The following is a 22,202-nucleotide window of genomic DNA, read 5'->3' on the forward strand; positions in this document are numbered from 1 at the left end:
TAATTGGTTGACTCTAAATACTCAGGAGCTTCTGAGTTAGTAAAACGCACTATATTTAGATGTTAATTATAGTCATATATAAGGTACAAAGAAAAGATCATTACAAACTTCGGGAGGTGATTCCTAATATCAAACAAGAAGAAAAAGTCCTCTTGCAGTTTCAGTTTCGAGATCAGGGTTGCAAACTTTGAATCTAAATTCGACTCCAGAAATGAATGTACTGTAAAGAAAGGGATAGCAATGACCCTCAGACTAGCTTTGCTACAGATTCCATGCTCAGTGAACCGAAAGCGTTGGGATTAGGTTTGAAATCTCCTTTTTCGTCTGTCTGTAATGCAGTTAGCGCCTGGACCTAAGTAGGTGCAGAGAATACTGATTTCGGATGTGTGAGCAATATCCTCGTGCAATAGTGAAGAGGCAGTGTGTTTCTATTTACTTAACTTTCTCTTTAGTGTAGACGCTATTGCCTTAATGAAAGCAGAAGGAACGGACTTGCTTTCCGATTTAGCCTTACTAGCACGAGTATATCTGTCGTTTCAATTTGTTACTTTGCTCCGTGTAAGGAATGCATGTTATTTTTACTATGTACTCCAGCACGTTGTAATCGGTTCCATCTTAACGTAAAACACATTAGTGAAGGAACTGATCCGTGTTTGTGATCTAGAACGTATTTCTCTGTATCCCCATTGAATGAAAGTGCTCTTTGGAGTCACTGTATCTCGCAAACAAAGCTGAATTCGAGAAACTGCAAGACGACTTTTTCTTCTTGTTTTGATCTCAGAAATTCCCTCCAAAATTTGTAACGATCTTTTTCTTTACACCCTGTATATAAGAATAAAATATACTTAAAGTTTTTCACAATATTAATTGAAACTTAACCCTTGGAGTACCAAGATGGGGTCAATTTGACCCCAGTGAGTTATCTATCTTTTATTGCATTAAAAATATATATACTGAAATGGTCTTCTAGAAATGTTTCTATAAGTCTCTCTTGAATAATTTTGTAACTTAACAAGTATCGTAGAGTATAATTTGTCTTTTTATTTACAGAAATGGAAAATGGGGTCAAAATGACCCCATCTTGGTCAATCATGGAATGAAAGAGTTTTCAGTCATATTCCGAGAGGAGGGGAGAAAAAAAATTCTCATCCCACCAAATGTAGATGGCGCTGAGGGCATGACATTTTCGAAATAGCGAGTTTTGGTGCCAACCTCATTTTGTTAATTTCTCTTATATGGTACATTTTCCTCTTTACAATAAATGTTCACAGCTTGTATTGTAACAATAGAATATCATTTGATCTCTTTGCTGGCCTTAGAGTCACAAAAACCTATGGGGTCAAATTGACTGTATTTTGGGCATTTAAGTAAAATTTATATCTTGGTACTCCAAGGGTTTTAAAGACAACTAATAATTTTCTTGAATTTTTTAAACTGCACATAGGATAATATATAATTATTCTAATATAAACTCACCATATACTCGATACCTTGGCAGGCTTAGCATCAAATACTTTAATGGTCTTAACTACTCTTTCTTGGGGTGCAATTGTATATCCCACATCAAAAAATAGAGGGTTAGAAAGGGAATAAGAAAGAGTGTTCTCATCTGTGAATAAATAAAAAAAAGAAAGAAAGAAAAAAGAGATTTACATATAAATTACTCGAAGAATGAATACACATGTAGCTAACTATTTTTCACAATAGGCATGGCAGGATTTACGTTTAGGCCAACAAGCCCGGTGGTAGGATACTAACTTCAATTATAAATATTAGTAGATGTCAGGACAGGACTTGCCGGACAATTTCTTATCAAATTCAAGCAAGTGTTTTCTTTCATACGAATGTAGAGCCCTATGGTTAGTAAGTGTTGTTGGAAATGTGATTTAAATAGATAAATGGCCGAAAGCGTGAGCTGAAATATTAACGTGTCAGAAGAAAATGGAAATCTTGATTATTGTTTTATGTAATTGGAAGATAATGTAATTACTAGTTACGATGTTTCGCTTATAGTGAAAATGTGTTTATATCAGTTAATCAATTATACTTAATAGTAATAATTGTTTGTTTATTTCAATTATTTAGGAATTCAACAATTACTGTTTGTGACCTTTTATTAAATTAAAAGGAGGTTAGCAATCATGCTGTACCGTGTACTTCGAGTTATGATATCTAATACTACGTGAACTGGAATAAAGTGGCTGGGCAAGCCAATTCAATTTGAGTTATCATTGCAATTATGTAGGGCCAAGATTGACTGAATCTTTATTGCATTTACATTGGAATTGGATTGCTTGATAATTTGCTTAAAGTATTACCTTGTAACTTTTATCGTTTCAAGTGTGAATTTAATGAAAATGATAATAGTAAAAAAAAAATCATCTTAGAATTATATTCCAATCAAACTTTTAAATAATGATTTAACAACAATTATTTATATATACTTGTTTTAATCAATCTTGGGTAAGTTACTTGTAAAAATGTCCGCGTTACAAGTTACTTTACTTTCCCTTAAAATTAACGCGTACTTGCCCCAGAAAAGTAACTGTTACCCTACTCCGAAAGTAACGCGTTACTTTTAGGTCCGAAACTTTGAACATAAAAAAAATCCGTACTATTACTACTCCATTATTATTATTATTATTATTATTATTATTATTATTATTATTATTATTATTATTATTATTATTATTATTATTATTATTATTATTATTATTATTATTATTATTACTGCACATTTTTCGTTCTCCATCTTTATAAAAACAACACCAACCAAAGTAAACTAGACTACCATTGCACTCACAGCTTACTCACTAAATGTATTGATTTGGAGTTCTCAAAATTGACAAAATCTTCCAGATGAGATTGCAATCAGTACACTCTTCACTTTTAATGATATACAGGGTGATTCAGGAGGAATGTCACATAATTTGTAGGTGATTTTACATGTGAAAATAAACCAAAAGTCTTATGAATATGTGTCCGATTTTCGATCGTTACGGAACTGGAGTGGGTTAAAGACTACACATATCCATGAATGATTATGAAGACAAGTGTGAATATTACTTACCGAAATGCAGTGTAGGCGCTGTGGCAGAGATCACATCTTTTGATCCATTTTTGGTTTTCCTAAAATTCTTGTTGTTTTAGAACCCATACCGGAGCACAAAATTCAAGTATATACACTTTCATTGAAGTGTGTCTAATAGGTAAGAGTTTTTTTTCGAAACACATCAAATGTAATTTTGAAAAAGTTGAAAAGACAAATTACTGAAGAAAATCCTGTTCGTCCCTAGTTTATGTAATGGTTTGTTGGGACACAATCGATGGCGAGTGGACTAGGCGAATGAAACAGACTGTGACGCAACGTTGTAGTGTGGTAAATAGTTGAGGTGAAGCAGGCAAGAGTGAATGGTGCACAAAAACCTAACTTTGTCAAGAAAGAGTAGCCAACTATCAAGGATTTTTTCGAAAAACTAAACACTGTATGTTTTGTCTTTCAGGCTTAACTATTAACATTTATGTAATCATTTATCAATGCACAGCAAAACAAGTTTAAATCCCTTATTAATGAACAGTAAAACAATTTTAAATAATTTATTAATGAACATCGAAACAATTTTAAATCTTTTATTGATGAATAGTAAAACAAGTTTAAATCGTTTATTGATGAACATAAAAACAAGTTTAAATCATTTATTAACGAACAGTAAAACAAGTTTAAATTATTTATTAATGAATATCGAAACCATTTTAAATCATTTATTAATGAACAGTGAAACAAGTTTAAATCATTTATCAATGAACAGAAAAACAATTTTAAATCCCTTATTAATGAACAGTAAAACAAGATTGAATCATTTATTAATGAACAGTGAAACAAGTTTAAATCATTTATTAATGAACAGTAAAACAAGTTTAAATTGTTTATTGATGAACATAAAAACAAGTTTAAATCATTTATTAACGAACAGTAAAACAAGTTTAAATTATTTATTAATGAATATCGAAACCATTTTAAATCATTTATTAATGAACCGTACAACAAGTTTAAATCATTTATCAATGAACAGAAAAACAATTTTAAATCCCTTATTAATGAACAGTAAAACAAGATTGAATCATTTATTAATGAACAGTGAAACAAGTTTAAATCATTTATTAATGAACAGCAAAACAAGTTTAAATCCCTTATTATGAACAGTAAAACAATTTTAAATTATTTATTAATAAACATCGAAACAATTTTCAATCATTTACTAATGAACAATAAAACAAGCTTAAATCGTTTATTGATAAACAGAAAAACAAGTTTAAATCATTTATTAACGAACAGTAAAAAAAAATTAAATCATTTATCAATGAACAGAAAAACAAGTTTAAATCATTTATTAATGAACAGTAAAACAAGTTTAAATCATTTATTAATGATCAGTAAAACTAGTTTAAGTCATTTAGTAACGAACAGTAAAACAATTTTAAATCATTTATTAATGAACATCAAAATAAAGTTTAAATCATTTATTTAAAAATTAGGTCTACGTTTAACGTTAGTGTTTTGTTTACTTTAAAATTGTATGTATGTACAGTGTACATCATTTTTAGTTTCCTTCAATTAAGTTATACATAATAAAATTTATATTAAAATGTTTGTATATTTTAAATTCTTAGACTTGTTTTTTCTGTTACAAATTTTTAGAACGTACAGTACATGCATAAGAAACATTTATAAAGTCTTACCTGTGCTAAGAAGTAAGAAAATGTGACTTTTGGCATAAACAATTCTTATAAGTTGACATAGTGTTTTCAATCGTATGTATAGGACAGAAAGTGAATAATTATAGGACTTTGGCTTTTTTTGTTATCCGGCTTGCCCTTGCGCTACACTAGGTTGAATAATCGGTGGTCTACTGTATATGTACTCTTTTTGGCCTTGTCATTAGATAAGTCTTATTCATACACACGAATCGGTGCAATATGTATGATTACACTGGTCGGCATGAAAATCCTCCCACGAGGGTGAAAGGGTGTACCGGATAGACTTGGAGAAGCTGATTACGAATATCTCATCGAGAAAGTTCCAGCACGTAAGTTTTTTCTTTTTTTCTTTTTTTTTTTTTTTGGGCCGGGTGCTGTTTCCATAATTGACAGAAAAATCATATTTTTCGTATTTAATATGTGTTTTCCGTATTTGGAGTGCGTAATTCTGAATTTTTATCTTAATCCAAGAACTGTTACTAGGCTATATCCCAGGAACATTCTTTTCTCTAGCTCACGACCCCCGGAAACGTACCCCCTCCCCTTTGGTTGCAAAGATTTATTGTCGTTCTACATTGCATACACTAAAATCTAGGCGTTATTGACGAAGAAAGGTTTCGTAATCAACTTGCGATGATTCGTCGACTTCCTTTTGTCTAGGCGACAGACTGTTGAAAAAAGGCGCCAAGACATACACCACGTTGTCGCGTGAAACAAATATTTCAGTTTCGAGTTGATCTTCGTGTTAGAGGGTGGTGTTACGCTGTGTCTGTGTATACCGTAGGTGAAAAATATTTATGCGTGAAATATTGAAATTTGTGTTAAACGAACATGCCGAGAACTTGCAACAATTCGACAGATTCATTCTGCTACATATGTGGGGAAGTGATTTTCAAGGGACAAAGTAGGCCATTGTCTCCCTTCCTGAAGACAGCCTACCATCTGTACTTCAGGTGTAAAATCGGCGACCAGGATCGCGTTTGGGTTCCGAAACAAAGTTGTAACTCGTGTGCGCGTACTCCCACAGGATGGTTGAAAGGTACACATAAATCAATGCCGTTCGCCGTACCTATGGTTTGGCGCGAGCCCCGTGATCATGTTTCAGACTGTTACTTCTGTCTGACTAATATAAAAGGTTTCTCAAAAAACATGAAGCATAAAATACAGTATCCTAACTTGGATTCCGCGAGGAGACCTGTGAAACATGTTTGTCTGCCTGTACCCGTACCACCAGACTCATACATCCTGTGCAGTATTTCATCCGATGAAGAACCTGCTGCTTGTGAGGATGTTGCACCATTTTCGAGTACACAATCAGATCACAATTACGCCCCAGTGCCTGACACTAATGAACCACATGTGATAAGTCAGGAAGAGCTGAATGATCTGATCAGAGACTTAAACCTTCCCAAGTCTAAAGCCCTGTTACTTGCATCACGACTTCAAGAATGGAATCTACTAAACCAAGATGTGAATATATCGATGCATAGGAAAAGAGAGGTGAGCCTAGTTCCTAATTTTACAAAGGATGGTGATTTGGTGTTGACATTCCATCGCTTATGGGACAACTGAAGTTGAACTACGACACTGAAGATTGGAGACTATTCGTAGATTCCTCTAGGATAAGTCTCAAGGCAGTGTTACTACACAATGGCAATGAAAAGCCAGCCATCCCTATTGCTCATGCTGTACATATGAAAGAAACATACGAGAACATGCGAAACCTATTGCAGAAAATAAAGTACGAACAGTTCCAGTGGTCTGTATGCTCTGACTTTAAGGTTATTGCCATCCTCACCGGTTTACAAGGAGGTTACACAAAGCACTGCTGCTTTTTGTGTCATTGGGATAGTCGAGCCAAAGATCAGTACACCATCACAAAATGGCCGCCAAGGAAGCAACTGTTCCTAGGGAAGATGAACATGGCTAATGAACGTCTTGTGGATCCGAAGAAAATATTCTTACCACCCCTTCATATCAAATTAGGGCTCATGAAGGTATTCGTCAAGGCCCTGAACCGGGATGGTGAAGCATTTAATCATCTCAGAAAACTATTCCCAAGACTCAGCGAGGCCAAGGTGAAAGGTGTTTTTACGGGACCTCAAATCAGAGACGTTTTTAAGGATACTACATTTTCTTCTAAACTTAATGAAGTGGAAAGTGAGGCTTGGGAGGCTTTTCGAGAAGTAACTTTCTAGGGAATCATAAGACACCTGATTACAAAGACATTGTGGGCAGGTTAATTACTTCATTTCGTAACATCGGATGTAATATGTCCCTAAAGTTACACTTCCTGCATTGCCACCTGGACTTCTTCCCTGAAATGTACAGATTAGGGAAGGTCTCTGACGAACACGGGGAAAGGTTTCACCAGCAAATAGCTACCATGAAGAGGCGCTACAGTGGTAAATGGTGTGTAAATATGTTGGCAGACTTCTGTTGGAATGTGACACGCGAGACACCCTGTACTAATTACAAGAGGAGTAGGAAAACCAAGTGACACGTAAGTGTTAAACTTTAGTTTTTTATGCAATTTTATCTGAATAATTTATATTGATATTTAAATTATAACGTGCAAATGATTATGGGTGGAGAATAGCATCTTTGGGCGGATATTGAAACACCCCCTCCTCCCTGAAAACTGGTACGTCCTGGAGAAAAACGGGTTACGGATTCGAACTCAGGAGCTCGAAACTTATAGGAATCACCTATTTTTGTTCGTGGGAGCGAAAAAAAGTTTTATTTTGCCGACCAGTGTTATTACAGATGAAATAAATTGAATTACATTAAATTGGATTGAGTTATATTTGCTTAAAATTCTATCATCGGAATGTTACATAATAAGGTAAGTTTAACCTTCCCTGAAATGCTTTTTCATTATTTAATTAGCGATGTGATTAAAACAGCAGTGTATACAGTGTGAAATGTAAAAAATTAGCTACTGACGAAGTTGGGGATTCCTACTGAAATTTTCGGCATCAATAACCACAGTAAAGTTCCGATAACCCCGATTATCTGCGGAATTGGTACCACAGATAGTGAAAATTGCGGATAACCCGAAAAATTACTAAAACTGAAGTGCAAACTCGCCCGCTCGGGTCATTAAGGTCAGTGATAAGAGAATGTGAACGCCATGACTGAAATAAAAGAGCAAGAGCCTGCGATTCGTCCACAAATTCCGTAAAAGCATACAGGATTATGATACACAATAAACCTGTCAGTAATTTTTGACCTTCGCACTGTATTTCCCTTGTTGTTGGCTTGGATTTCTTTTTTTTTCCCTTTTTTTAAAGGTTCGTAATTAGCCCCGCAGTGGTCACCCGCGGACTCTCACTCCTCAGTGAACATTGAATATAATTTACTACTACACAAATCAATCTTCCCAATTCCCGTTTTTCACACCTTACAACAACCGGCTTCTACTTATCAGAGTAGAGTAGCACTTCGAAAAGTGCATTATTCTTGGATTTTTGTAATACAATTTATTTTATGTTTTAGAACATACAATTCTTATTTGCATGCGAAATGTTAGTAAGGGTTATTTTTATTTATTTTTTGCGGCACTCGAGGATAATCCGCACCGCTGATAATAATCGGGGCTTTACTGTATTTAGATGCACTCCTGAGTTTAATTGTAATTCATACGACTCTCTTAATAAAAATTTCGAGGATACGGGGGAATGTGAGAAGAGTTTTTGAAAAGATCTATGAGAAGAACTCTCATGAGGTTGCTCTGAACTTAGACTACGCTCCTTTGGCGAGGGAGAACTGGGTTCGAGTCCCGGCGGGAGCTCATGTGGTTCGCATTCCACGTTAATTATTAGGTTCACGTCTCATATAGGCTCGCTGCTGAAAAGGACATTAAACTCAAAATCAACTCAACTCGACTGTGCTTAAAAAAAACAGTGTGTGCAGTGTGAAATGTAAATAAATCAGCTAGTGACGAAGGTGAGTATTGCTACTGAAATTTTCGGCATTAATAAATACAGTAAAATTCCGATAAGAATTTTCGCCACTCTGTATTCCACTTGCCAAATCGCAGAACACTAGCTGCTTGACTAATTTCAAAAGGTTCAATATCATGCTACTTTACCGCCTGATGTGATGAACACTACCTTCTTGTTGCATATTGATAAGTCTCTCAGCAAACTTTGCTCCTGGCGTTGGATACCCACACTCAACTTTTTCTAATGGAATATCCTTCTCAGCTCCCAATTTCCTCGCTAATTCGTCAGCCGTACCATCGAACTTCTCTTCTTTCCACTCCTTCTTAGCAGCACTAGAACCTTGCAATTGTTGTTGTTCTCTAAGTTTAGCCATCTCTTCGAGTTGTTTCTCGAACTCTTTCTTCAAATCTTGGAATTCCTTCTCTCCAACACGTGGTACTGGCTTGACTTTTTTAATTAGCGGTTGCCCAAGGCTACTTTTCCTTCTCTTCTGTTTATTCTCCTCCTCATGAAGTTCTTCATCAAGCTTTTCATCTTCTTCTGACGAAGAATCTTTTTCAAACTGCTGGTCTTTCTTGACTTTCTTCTTCTTCTTCTTCTTCCCTCTTTCTCCATCTCCGCTACCAAAGAAACTCTCTTCTTCTTCTGCTGCTGTTTTAGCCGCCTCCTTTAACTGCTGTTCCCTTAACTGCTTCTCCTTAAGCTTCTCTTCTTCCTTTCTCCTCTTCTCTTCTTGTCTTGATTTTCTGATCGCTTCGCTCTTTCTCCGCTTTTCCTCCTGTTTCTCCATCTCTAATTTGATCATTTCTTCCTTCAGTACTTCAGGTTTTTCTCCTCGCGGAGTTTTCTTCTTTCGCGGCTTTTCTTCTTCAACTCTTGACTTTCTCTCCATACCACCCTCATATTTCTCTTGACTTGTAACTGATATGTCGTCTCTGGTGTATCTTCTTTCAGCAATCTTTGATCTCTTCCGTTTGGGTGCTTTTGGTTTTAATTCTTCTGTTTCTTCACTTTCTCGTTTCACCGGTTCTTCTTTCTTCTCTCCTTTTATTTTTTCATCATCTTCTTCTGATTCAGGTTTTATTCTTGGTCTGTATGCCTCATGTATTCCCATTAGGGCTTTCCAAGCACTATCCTCATATTGTTCAGCCCATTTGCGACCTACTTTATCCTGTATTCTTTGTTTCGTGATGGCTATTTCTCGTTCCCAGATACTCCGTTGTATGTCATTTGCTAACTTCTTTATTTTGGAAGTATCCTGATGGGAAAAAAAGAAAGTGAAACGTATTAATTATTTTAGATATACATACAAGTATTATCAATTTGACTCTATTGAGCATGTTTATAACAGGAACTTCTAGCTAAACAAAGTATTATGCCTGCGCTTTATCCTCATTATAGCAAAAGAGTGTAATGAATAAACAGCCTGGTTAGTTTTACTTAAAAATCCAGAGGGCTATCGAGTATTACAGACAAAATTTCAAATTTGTCTTACGTCGTGCTGATACGAGCTTAACAGGAACTAGTGAAAAATTTGGTTTTAATGTTTTCATATTGCTACTGTGTTTGTATTTAAACTGCAATTGATACTATTTGTCCTTTCTGACAGCTCGCTGCGCGCACATGGTGCTCAATGCTATGTTGCCAACTTTTGAGTTGAGTGTTGAAACACGAAATTATTCACTGCAAGTTTTATAATCACAGTTTTATAAAATTTAAATGACACAAAAGAGAACTAAAAAGAATGCTCTCAATAACCAGCAGGTCTACTACTCAAGTTGACATTCAACTAAAACAATGTGCATTTGTTTATATTCAAATTGGCAACATTCGGAAATGGCGGAATGTTTACCATTGCAGAGCGAAAGAAATGAGCCACTATAATTGGCTGAATATGCTATTGTCATGGAAATAGTTCCTCTTATCGGATTGTTATGACCTCAAGTAGGAAAAAACAGAGGAAAGCAACTGTCAGAAGGGACAAGTTGTGTCAAATGAAGTAGTAGCTATATGAAATCTTGAAAAAAATTATTTCTCTATACTTATTTGTGAGTTTATTTTTTTATTTCACTGATAATTTTAACTTCCAAAATTTTCTAAAGTCATCTTCCTGGTTAATGGTTTAGAAGATAAGTAGAACTGCTATATAACAAATCACATGACTTACCCTTTGAAGATTTCATCGCATTCTCACATAGATATCTATCATGGAAGTAGTACTTATAAGTGTATAACAATTTTTTAATGAGGCCCGTGTTTTATCATACTTCAATAAATTTAAAATAGTTCAAAAAAAGTTAAGCATAATACTCAAATTACAGAAGACAATCCAGGTATTACTATATACTATTACAATTCCAGGTATATTATACAATGACAATAAAGGATCAATACTATATTATATTATGAAACTACCATCTCCAACTACCATCTAGTAACAAATCATCAGAATGTTTCTGTCAGTTCAATGCAAATGTTAAGAATGGCGCATTATTAAAAAAAAAAAAAAAAAAAAAAAATGAAAATAAATAATATTCATACATTCTAATGACACTCTCAGGAATTCTAATAATTATTTTACTTATAGGTATGCAATTTCTGAATTCAACTTATACTTCCGAGCTTTGAATCTCCCCTGGAGTCCTGGTAACAAAGGATAAAAGAACAGAAGACAGAAAAATAAAAACACCAGGCAAAACAAAAGTAACAGGCTTACCAGAGCAGAGCAGTGCTGGAGGACACCTTCAAAGACATAGATCATGCACCAAACTGACTCATTTTGATGTGTGGTCTACGTTTTTGGCAGGTGACTTTAGAACAGCATGGGGATGAATGGAGGAAGAAGTTCAGGCCATTCTATTGTAGTACTTCCAATAAGTGAAAAATCTAGCTAACAGTAAAGAAGTCATAAGATTGTTGCATTATCAGTACCATTAATGACTACATAGACCAGTGATTGCCAAACCGTCGGTCGCGAGCTACTAGTAGTGGGGGCATCTTCGGTAGATCGCGTTAACGCTCCGGTTGGCTAACTAGTAAATGTAAATTTATAGGCAATAAACAATGTGAGATTTTTTTAAAAAAGGTTAGTAGTTCTTTTGGTTTGGAAGCTTACAGTAGGATTTGAAAACATTTTTCTTTGTTCGGTCAACTTTCTGTTATGTTTACATCTCATTGTAAAATTGAAATTCTCTCTCTTGTTCTTCTTGAAATTTAATTTTTATCATAATTTAATGTTAAAATGTAAATTGTCATTGTGATTATTCACACGAGAACTAGGTATTACGTACATTTTTACATAAAATACAAAAGATACCCAAGATCAACTCAATATATGAGTAGAAAATTAGTTCTTTAAAACAATAGTGCTTTTGTTTAAAGAAGATAAACATTATTGCTAAGATATTGATCTTCATATAATTCAATTTCTTGCTACAAAGCTTTAAAATATCTACACGCGTGTACCTAACTAAGCAATTCTATGGCTTATAGATCCCAAAGATTTAATCATGCATTCACAAAAGCTCTCTATTGATTTCTGTCCTGAGCTACTGAAGCCAGTTTCGACTTTGTATTCTTATTTCTGCCAGATCCATCTTAATATATACTCTCAACTGTGCTTAGGTCTTTCTAATAGTATTTTTTTTCGATTGGCTTTACAGTTAAAATTTTGAAAGCATTCCTAACTTTCTTCCATTCTGGCTATATGATCTACCCACCTGAGCCTCCTAGACTTAATGACCCAAACAACGTTAGACAAACCGTGTAAATTATGGAACTGCTTGTTATGAAGTTTCTACCATTCCTCATTCCCGTCCCTATTGGATCCAAATATTCGCCCTAGGATTTTATTGTCAAATAGTTTCAGTCTGTGTTCTTCCGTCAACGCAAGCGACCATGTTTTGCAACCGTACAATACAATAGGCATAATTATAGTTTTATATACATATTTTTAAGCTTCAAATTCTTCACAAAACCAAAGTATTTTGTACTGAATAATAACACAAATACCCTGCTTTCAGGGTAAATTCAACTTTTTTGTAGATATGGATTTGGTTTGTTAATGTTGATCCTAGATATTTGAAAGTATCCACTTTGTAGAAAATATTATTTGATATTTTAACGTATCTATAATTTGCTTTATTACGATCACAGTGAACTTCCATTTATTTAGTTTTCTCTGCATTTACTTCTAAATCCATGTCCCTACAGGTGTTCAATAAAACATCTGTATTTCTTTCAAATCATTTCCCATCAGGGTTACATCGTCAGCATAAGTCATGAACTGATGAGTGCCATGCAGCCCTAGGCCCTGGTTGCTATTTTTTTATTTTCCTTATAGCGTATTCTAGAACACCTAACCAATACTTAATATACCTACTTTACTTATCTTATCTAAGATATCTAACCGAAAGAATTTAAATATATCATCTATCTATCTATGTATATATAAAACATATCTTATGTATTTTAATAGCAATATTTTAAAGCATAGCATAACGTAGAGTCTTGACATTATCTTTTTATATTTTCTTGTATTTTTACCTCTACATTATTGCATTACTTTTGAATAATGTGCTTTTTTTTTGTTTTTACTACAAATCAAATATACTTTTTTGTGCTACATCTGAATAATATATATTAATACGCATGAAGTACGCTTTTTCAATTAGACTGTTTCTGAATAATACGTTTCATTCTTTTAATGATTCATAACATATACTTTTAGATTAATCTAAAGACAGTAAAATTATTGAATTTCAAATGACAACAAAAAGAGAAGAATCATTAACCCTTTATTTGGCACTGTTGCTCTCAAGCAAAATCGCATTCTATTGCGTTATCCGACGAATTATACTTTCAGTGATCGTTTAATTGGCATTATTGCTTTTATGTAGTATTCATATACATGATTTGCGGGTCGCTTCTTTAGATACTTCTAATCTTCGTCAACAGGGGACAGTCAAATTTAGTATTGTAGAAGCTTTATCTCCTACGTTTCGCAAAAGTTCTTTTTTTTTATTTTTTAATTTGTGATTTCCTGCTCTGTAGGAAAATATTTCAAGGAAACTGTTGGTAATTACTGAGAGTATTTTTGATGATATTTGATCATAATAGGGCAATGCTACTCAGTAGCTACACACAAGTCTTATTTTATTGCAATGTTGCTTTGAAATAAACACCCTGTATTTTGTACCCAAAGTACAAAAATACTTTAAAAATTACGAAATTATGATCAGGAAGACATGACTCAACAATAAAAACAAACTAAATATTTTAATGGTACTGCTATCAATGCTTGCCAATTAAAGGATTAATGCACTTTTTCTAGTGTTATATGAATGTATAGAGGACACTACAAAAATATTACGAAATTTAAAATAGTTTGTGCACGAAATTGAAGGTGATACTATTGATAAACTTCTTGGTGAAACTTAATACAAAGATTAAAATGCACGTTGAACGAATACAAAGTAATAACACGGAATTGAAAGATTTAAAGTAAGAATAAAACACAATAAGTCATGGTAAAATCGAAAGTAAAAGGTAGGTATATGTCGACAGTAATGTTAGGTCGGTGCGAATGAAATATCCGCCTTGATGTCTAGTGGGAAGATCACCTCAGCAAAGAACGCAAGAATCAAATGTTACAAACTCAGTACAGTCCAGCAAACAGGCTGTGGTATCCAGACACACAGTTATGAACGATTTTACTTTACGAACTAAAATTGAGGACATTATCCACAGCAAGACAAGAAAATATTAATAGTGTTTTTGGACTAGAAAGTGGAGAATAAATGCACCATTTGCTGTTGATATGTCAAATTTCGTTCCGATGGCACAACATTACAAAATGAGCTCCTTGGACATAGACCAACATCATGATCTAATGAACTCCTAACGAATTCCGTGGAAGCAGACTCTAAAAGAAGTGCTCGTGCCATTTCAGACGAGCTAGGCATACACCATACCACTGTCGTTTGGTGGCCCCATGCTATTGAAGACGAGTTAGGCATGCACCATAACACTGTCGTTCGGTAGCTCCATGCCTTTGCTGAAGTGATCTTCCCACTAGACATCAAGGTGGATATTTCATGTGCACCAACCTAACATTACTGTCGACATATACCTACCTTTTACTTTCGATTTTACCATGTCTTATTGTGTTTTATTCTTACTTTAAATCTTTCAGTTCCGTATTATTACTTTGCATTCGTTCAACGTGCATTTTAATCTTTGTATTAAGTTTCACCAAGAAACTTATCTATATTATCACCTTCAATTTCCTGCAGACGAGTTAAGCATACATCATACTACTGTCATTAGGCGGCTACGTACAACCGATAAGGTGAAAAAGTTAGATTTATGGATGCTACATGAGCTGACAGCGACCAACAAGAATCGCTGTCTAAAAGTGCACAGTTCTCTGAAAGTGTGTAGTAACTTGAAAGATTCGCTGCATCGAATTGTCATTTCTGATTAAATTTAGACCTCCTAAGACAATCATAAATGATTAGGACTGTGGCTGGATAGCGATCAACGTCTAAAGTAATGCCCCGAAGGTATCTTTGCTGTTATACTGAGTAGGATCCATTATGTGTTTCTCCATCGAGGCAAAGCTATGATTGCGGATCTTTACAGTACTGAACTCCATGGAATACAGACCAAAGTTGTCCGCAAGTTGTCCATCAGTTGTCAACAGTCAAGGTATTATTCCATGTTGCACGATAATTCATGGCCACATGTCGCTCATAGGACAGTACACCCTCTCCATGAGTTAAGAGTATGAAACCCTTCCTTACCCGCCATATTTTCCCGATACCTCTCCCACTGATTACTACCTCTTCTGGCATCTCGATCTCTTCTCTGATGATTGGGCGGTTCAACGTGTGGTTGAGAACTTCTTCGTATCTCAGATTCCAGACTTATTTCGTTACGGATCCAACCGTTGGCAAAAGTGTGTGATTTAAGACGAAGACTATTTTTATTAACTAGATAGTTTTTATTTGTCTGGCCTTGGAAATGGAAGTTGGATATTTCAAGATTGGAGAGCAGATCAATAACAAGACCAGGTACGCAGATGATACGGTTCTTATACGTAGGTAGAACGGAAGAAGGACTACAGGAGATGTTTGACAAAATAGTTGACACTGGAAAACTATATGGAACGGAAATCAATATCGAAAAATCGAAAGCCATGAGAACATCTCGTGGGAACGCGCCCTTATGGGTCAGAGTATAACAAAGAAAACTTGAAGAGGTATATAATTTCAAGTATCTGGGAAGTATTTTGACGAAAGACGCTTACTGCATCGAAGAGATCAGGTCAAGAATTGCTAAAGCCAAAGAAGCATTCAACAAGAAATGTTCACTCTTAACTAACAGGCTTAATATTGGACAAAGGAAGAAGTTTGTTAAGTGCTGTATATGGAGTATTGTACTGTATGATTCAAAGACTTAGACACTATGGAAGTTAGAGAAGAAATATTTAGAGCTTGGAATATGGTGTTGGAGTAATATAGAGAAGGTAGAACGGGCAAAGAGAGTAACATAGGAAGATGTTTTAAAACGGATAGGAGAGAAGATGACCCATTCTTCGTAGAAAGCCCAATTGGATTGGACATATCTTGCTATACAAAAAAAGTCTTCTACATACCACCATAGAAGGAAAGATAAAAGGAAAGCGAAGAATAGAAAGAAGAAGAACATAACTGATCGATTATTTGAAAACAGAAGAAAATATTGGAAATTAAAAGAGGAAGCCGAACATCGAAAAACGTGAAACATTTCCAGGTCCAAACCTAAAATTAAAATAAATAAATAAAAAATAAAACGTTATTAGTCCCATTATCTGCCACAAAGCAGAAAGAATGTTTAATAATAACAATATAATAATAATAATAATAATAATAATAATAATAATAATAATAATAATAATAATAATAATAATAATAATTTGGAAATGATGCAGCTGGGGTGGACATTTGATTTACATCAACCTGATAGTTAAATAGTTCAGAGAGAAGTAGAAGGAAGCTGGAAAAGAATGGAGGGCATGGAAATAGTATACAGTCACGTTGAAAAACTAGAAATACAATGAATTTACTCATCAATATTGTTCTAAAATTTGGATAATTTCTGTATATACTCTTATTTATCTCTGCACTTACATAATTTTAAAAAATAATATTATCTGAAAATTATTAAAATTTAAGTTAATTTATAGCAAATGAACACATACCCACTTAACTGTTCCATTATTGTTAGCAGCTTCTACCAGCCATTTTTGCCTTAAACTTTCTAGATGGGCTGAACTGTTGCAACAAATATTCTCCTGAAATAATATGTTAGGAAAACTTAAGATTAAAATGTTAGCTACGAACCTGTTAATATAACAATGGATTATTTTATTGTCTCTTTATGTATTGCATATATAGAGATTTGTTTCTCTTGAAAGACCGTGCATGTGAAAATATTTCCTCCTTTCTATGCTTACATGACAAAAGAATGGAAAATTTTATCGTTAAGGTATATTTAACTATGATTTGTTACAATTTTGTATAGGAAAGCTATTGTTTCAACATAGACAAGCCACAAAACTACTACTACTACTATTAATAATAATAATAATAATAATAATAATAATAATAATAATAACATCTCAGTCTCAAATCTTAAAAACATTTAAGAGTTACGGATTGTATAAAAATCCAGGGGAAATATTTAGATTTTTTTTTTTAGTTTAATGTCCCATGATTATGCACCAAAGCTAAGGGAGAAGGTGGTGATGAGGTGAATGATAATGATACTTCTTAAAAAATTATGGGTCGCCGAGTTATAATTTCCTAGTCAGATGGTGTCATCTAATCTTAATATCGAAGAAATCAAAAGTGCTACGTCCTTCCAAAGTCGACAAATTACTGAATGCAGATGAGTCACTTTGATAGAATATTTCTGTGCATTCTGAGATAATTTTAAACAAGTTGACGTGGAGTCGATTGATACATTTGAAAATTGAATATTGCGCTGGCGAGAAAGCCTAGAGTACTTGACTGTGGGGGATTGGAAGAGGATAGAATGCCATTTCATAAGAATACTATAAGGACTGAACTAAACTATATAACGGTGATGGAAGTCATGCCCGTGCTGAGCTACAGTCGTGCCGTCGACCTCATCATACTGTACTAGACAGCCGTCATCGGTTTGTTTGCTACACATCTCTCTCGCACACACAAATACATACACAGATGCAAAGAAGACAAATCTGGATAACAACCAGTTTGAGCAGAGAAAGCGAGGCATTTTCCCCAAGTTTTCAATAGAAACCAGACCCCTGCCGAGAGGCAGATTCAAGGCATGGCCCATGGTATGGTCTCCAGAGCAATCCCAATAGGCCCTAGCCGGTGATGGAAGGCACATTGCCTACAGGTGGAGTATAGCATACGTCTTCTGCGACATACTGATTGATATCTTGATAATGCGGCATTCTGATTGATATCCAATGAACTTTTACATTTATTAATTTAGAGAAACAGTTATTTTTTAGTTAAGAACAAGATTCTGATACGAATATTCGGACCCAAGATGAACAGGAATGGGGAATGGCGGAAACTTCATAACGAGGAACTACATAATTTATACGGTTTACCAAACATTGTTAGGGTCATCAAGTCTAGGAGGCTTAGGTGGGCAGGTCATGTAACTAGGGTGGGAGAAAGTAGAATCGCTTTCAAAGTCTTGACTGGAAGACCAATCAGAAAATGACCATTAGGAAGACCTAGGCGCAGATGGGAGGACAATATTAAGATGGATCTCGCAGAAATAGAAATACAAAATAGAAACTGGATCCAGTTGGTTAAGGATAGAAGTCAGTGGAGAACCTCCGGGTTCCTGAAGTCAGAGAGTAAGTAAGTAAGTAAGCTATTTTTGTGTCATGTTAAAAATATTTTGAAGAAATAATAGACCAAATGTCATAATTCTATCGTTATTACCTTTTTACTTATAACCAATTAATTTTTTATTATCTAGATAGGGATAATTGACTTGAACGGCAGGGCAGTAGCACGGCAGCTCTGGTGGAGTATGGCCTTAACAGCTACCATATGGACATCATTGGAATGTTGAACAACGTATATTTTGTGTTCTTACTTATTACGAAACAAAATCAGTTATCAAAGTGCAGCAATTATTCAGACAACATTTCATTGTTATCTGACATTGCTTCAAAGGCCCATTGTAGTTGTTACAATATTCTTATGAAATGATATTCTATTTACTTCCTATCCTCTACTCAAATAAAACCCCTTTTTTGTCGCCATTTATCGAACAGTTTAGCCTCGGACTTCCAATCACAGACGAGAAATACATAGACATTCAGCGAACACTTGATATTTCCTTGAACAGTCACATGACGGGTACAGTAGCGCCATATCCTTCACAACTTAGGAACTACTTTCTGAAATAATGTCAGCTGTGTGGATATTTAAAACTTAAAGTCATGATGTGTACAGACAAGAAAGAAGAAAGGAAAACGAATGTCCAAATCTAGATCCAAGAAACTGAAATGAAATAAATAGTATTTTTTAATTTAAGTTACTAATGGTTACTTTAGCAGAAGCAAATGAGTAGCAGAAAATGTGCTGCATGGTGAATTTTTTAACTGATCTTTCCTCACTGAATCTAGTGCTCAAAGATAATCGAAGCAGAAGAAAGCATACTGATTACTATGATGACCTATGACATCACGTCAGAAAAGCCGATGGCAGCGCTAACTTCTTAGTCGAAATCGAACGTTGATTGATTTTTTCACCGTGCAGACGATCAAAACAGATTTTCACAGTGAATAAAAGAAGATGAAATCTGTATATGTTCTTAGTCTGATCTCCCAATCACAGTGTTACTTCTTTAGTAAGACTTAACGTTGGCAAATGCGCCAATAATAACATAGGGCTTAATGTTGGCAGTTGGCTAGCCTACTGTTTCCTACTGTTCGACCTACTACCTGTGTTGCTAGGGAAAGTAAACAATTCTCTTACCTTTCTCTTAAGACGTTCCAAATTACAAAATTTACATGTCAAGTTCTTGGTTTCCGCTGTTCCTGTCTTCGTTAAACCAAACTGTGTAATTGTTTCAGCAATTACATTTCGTATGTAGGGTTCCTGTGCAGAAACTCTCGTTACAATACTGAAGACTTTCCTCAAGATCTTTAACTCTTCGTCCTCTTTCATTTGTTTCTTATAGTTGTCATCTTCCTTGGTTACTCTTATCATTGGCAGATTACAACCTGCTATGAAATCTTCATAAGGAAGAACATCACTAGCACTAATAAAACCCTTTTTCATAATCATTTTAATGCGATGTATAGCTTCCGCAGAGGCTGAGGATCCTGTACGCGACATTGGAAATTTCACGTCTGTTTCCGCGTGAATTACAGGTTTTGTTGCTCTTAGTCTACCTTGAGGTTCCTCCGAATATCCAGTCTTATCTAGATCAACGACAGCCATTACTTTTATGGTTAACTCATTAGGATCTTCTCTTAGAAATTGGAACTCTAGTTTAACTTCTCCTTCCAAATTATCAGCTTCCTCAGGACTCTTTGATTCTCGAGAAAGAAACTGTATTAGTATATTTTGCAATTGATCAAAGAAATCTGGACCAATTTCATATACATTGCTTCTAAACTCTACCTCCCGACTGGTTCCTTGTTCCGGTTCAACCCCATCTTTAAAAATTGATTTTCTCTTTCTATTATTTAATAATAATTCCTGTATCATATCCAGTGCTTGCCTACAACTAGGAGTGAATCTCATCAATCTTCTAAGCTGTTCTGGTGGTAAAATATACAACATTTCCTTGCTTTTAAGTCGTGGTTTTATCCCTGGAAGATCTCGATGCGATACATGGTCATCAGGGGCTAATCTCAGAGTTCTATCAATAATGCTTGGATGCTTTTTCGGTTTAATATTAAAATTCACATCCATTTTTGACACTTCTTCAGTGGATACACCCTTCTCTGCTGGTTGCGTCTCAACATCACTGACCCTTGATCTACCAGCTGTTGATGTTCTTGTAGATGTAACAGACAGTTTGCTTCTTCTTGATGACGCATGAGACTTGGGAGATGAAGTACATGGACTAGTGCGTTCAGATGCTTCTGAGAAATAAAAAATAATGAAATTGAGAATTAATAACGTGAGAAATCCTTAATTTTTTCCAAATTAAGCTATATAATTATTAACTTGCTTAGTGTTGCTAATGTAAGATTAGTATTTTTAACATCTCTGTAAGGAAAAAGCACTCTCACATTCACTTTTTTCTATTAATGGTGTTTGTAATGCCTTGTACCTCGAGAAGAAAAAGGACCTAAGATTCAGAATCAGCATCCTCTATTTACCGGTCTGTTTCCAATATTATGACCTGCCTACCTGTGGAGACACTTCGATTTCAACTCTTTGCGTACAAGACTGTGAGTCAATCTTATAAATTTCCTCGTCTAGCCCTGTGCTGCGATGCTCCCGACTCTGAAATTTGCCATTGTTTGCACTATGATATCTTATTTCGCCTCACTTGTTTATATTCTGCATGTAGATGTTTGTTTTTACAACAGATGACAAGATGTCTAGATCCCGTCTAGATCAAATTAGAAATGAAATGTATAATTAAATAAGATAATTTTGGATTGGCTACATTACAAGACTTAACTTTATGTATTACAAAACCAATTTTCTCAATAAGGTGCAAAAATCAAACATAATCCTATTATCAAAGGGGAGGATAAAAATAAAACTCAATTGCAGACTAATTTGCCATTAAACATAATAGGAAAGATTTACGAAAGATGATAGTGAATAATTTTGATAAATTTTCTCAAAGATAGAATAGAACACAAGTTTTCAATTTTTAAAAATGAAACTAATAGAAGATGTAGAAAAAATTCTCAACTTAATCGATAATGCTAAAGAACAACTTAAATATACAAAGGCTGTCGCAAAGAAGGTGAGACAGTTTTTCCTGGCTTGGCAACACTGCCTATGGTCTCAGCACTAATCTCATCGTGTGGGATGAATAATTTTGTACTCGTAGCAAGTTGTCACATGTTTCTAAACCACATCAGTGAAGCTGTGTTGATTTACATGGAACGTGTTTCGTTTCCTTATCCAGGTTTTTGTGTATAAGATTGTTTTTCGCGATGAGTATTCGAGATGAATAGCGGGGTACATGCCATAAAATTTTGTCTGAGTTTAGGGAAAGTGCGTAAAAAGTATGCAATGTATCAAAAGGCATATGTCGATCAAGACAGACTGAGTAGAGCCACAGTGTACTAACGGCACAAGTTGTTCGAAAATGGTTGCGGACCAGGCGCTTTGCTTCCTCATCCTGGACAAAGACCTTTCGTGATTAGCGTGACGCTAGTGAATACTGTTGCAGCAATTATTCGTGACGTTAGGCATGCATCAATGGTGTCTACTTTGAAAAAAAATGTACGTCTACTCGATA

At 34.8% G+C, this 22,202-nt stretch overlaps 1 protein-coding gene across 7 annotated transcripts in view; it reads right to left on the reverse strand.

Annotated features, from left to right (window-relative positions):
• Nucleotides 1–22,202, reverse strand: part of LOC145684051 (uncharacterized) — a 70,534-nt gene that overhangs the window by 34,637 nt on the left and 13,695 nt on the right. For 3 of the 7 annotated variants that reach the window (XR_014131237.1, XR_014131236.1, XM_081755884.1), the window contains exons 3-6: nucleotides 19,742–20,859; nucleotides 16,948–17,040; nucleotides 8,874–9,963; nucleotides 1,477–1,609 (exon numbers count right to left, since the gene is read on the reverse strand). Coding sequence is in view for 3 of the 7 variants with exons in the window: in XM_081755884.1 (XP_081612010.1) it covers nucleotides 1,477–1,609; nucleotides 8,874–9,963; nucleotides 16,948–17,040; nucleotides 19,742–20,859 (2,434 nt within the window). In the remaining 4 variants the exon portion in view is untranslated. The remainder of the gene's footprint in view (nucleotides 1–1,476; nucleotides 1,610–8,873; nucleotides 9,964–16,947; nucleotides 17,041–19,741; nucleotides 20,860–22,202) is intronic. The other 4 variants (XR_014131238.1, XR_014131239.1, XM_081755888.1 and 1 more) reach the window with 2 other exon arrangements.

Source organism: Thermobia domestica, chromosome 4 (assembly GCF_964235325.1).
Source record: "Thermobia domestica chromosome 4, izTheDome1.hap1.1, whole genome shotgun sequence".
Taxonomy (NCBI): Eukaryota; Metazoa; Arthropoda; class Insecta; order Zygentoma; family Lepismatidae; genus Thermobia; species Thermobia domestica.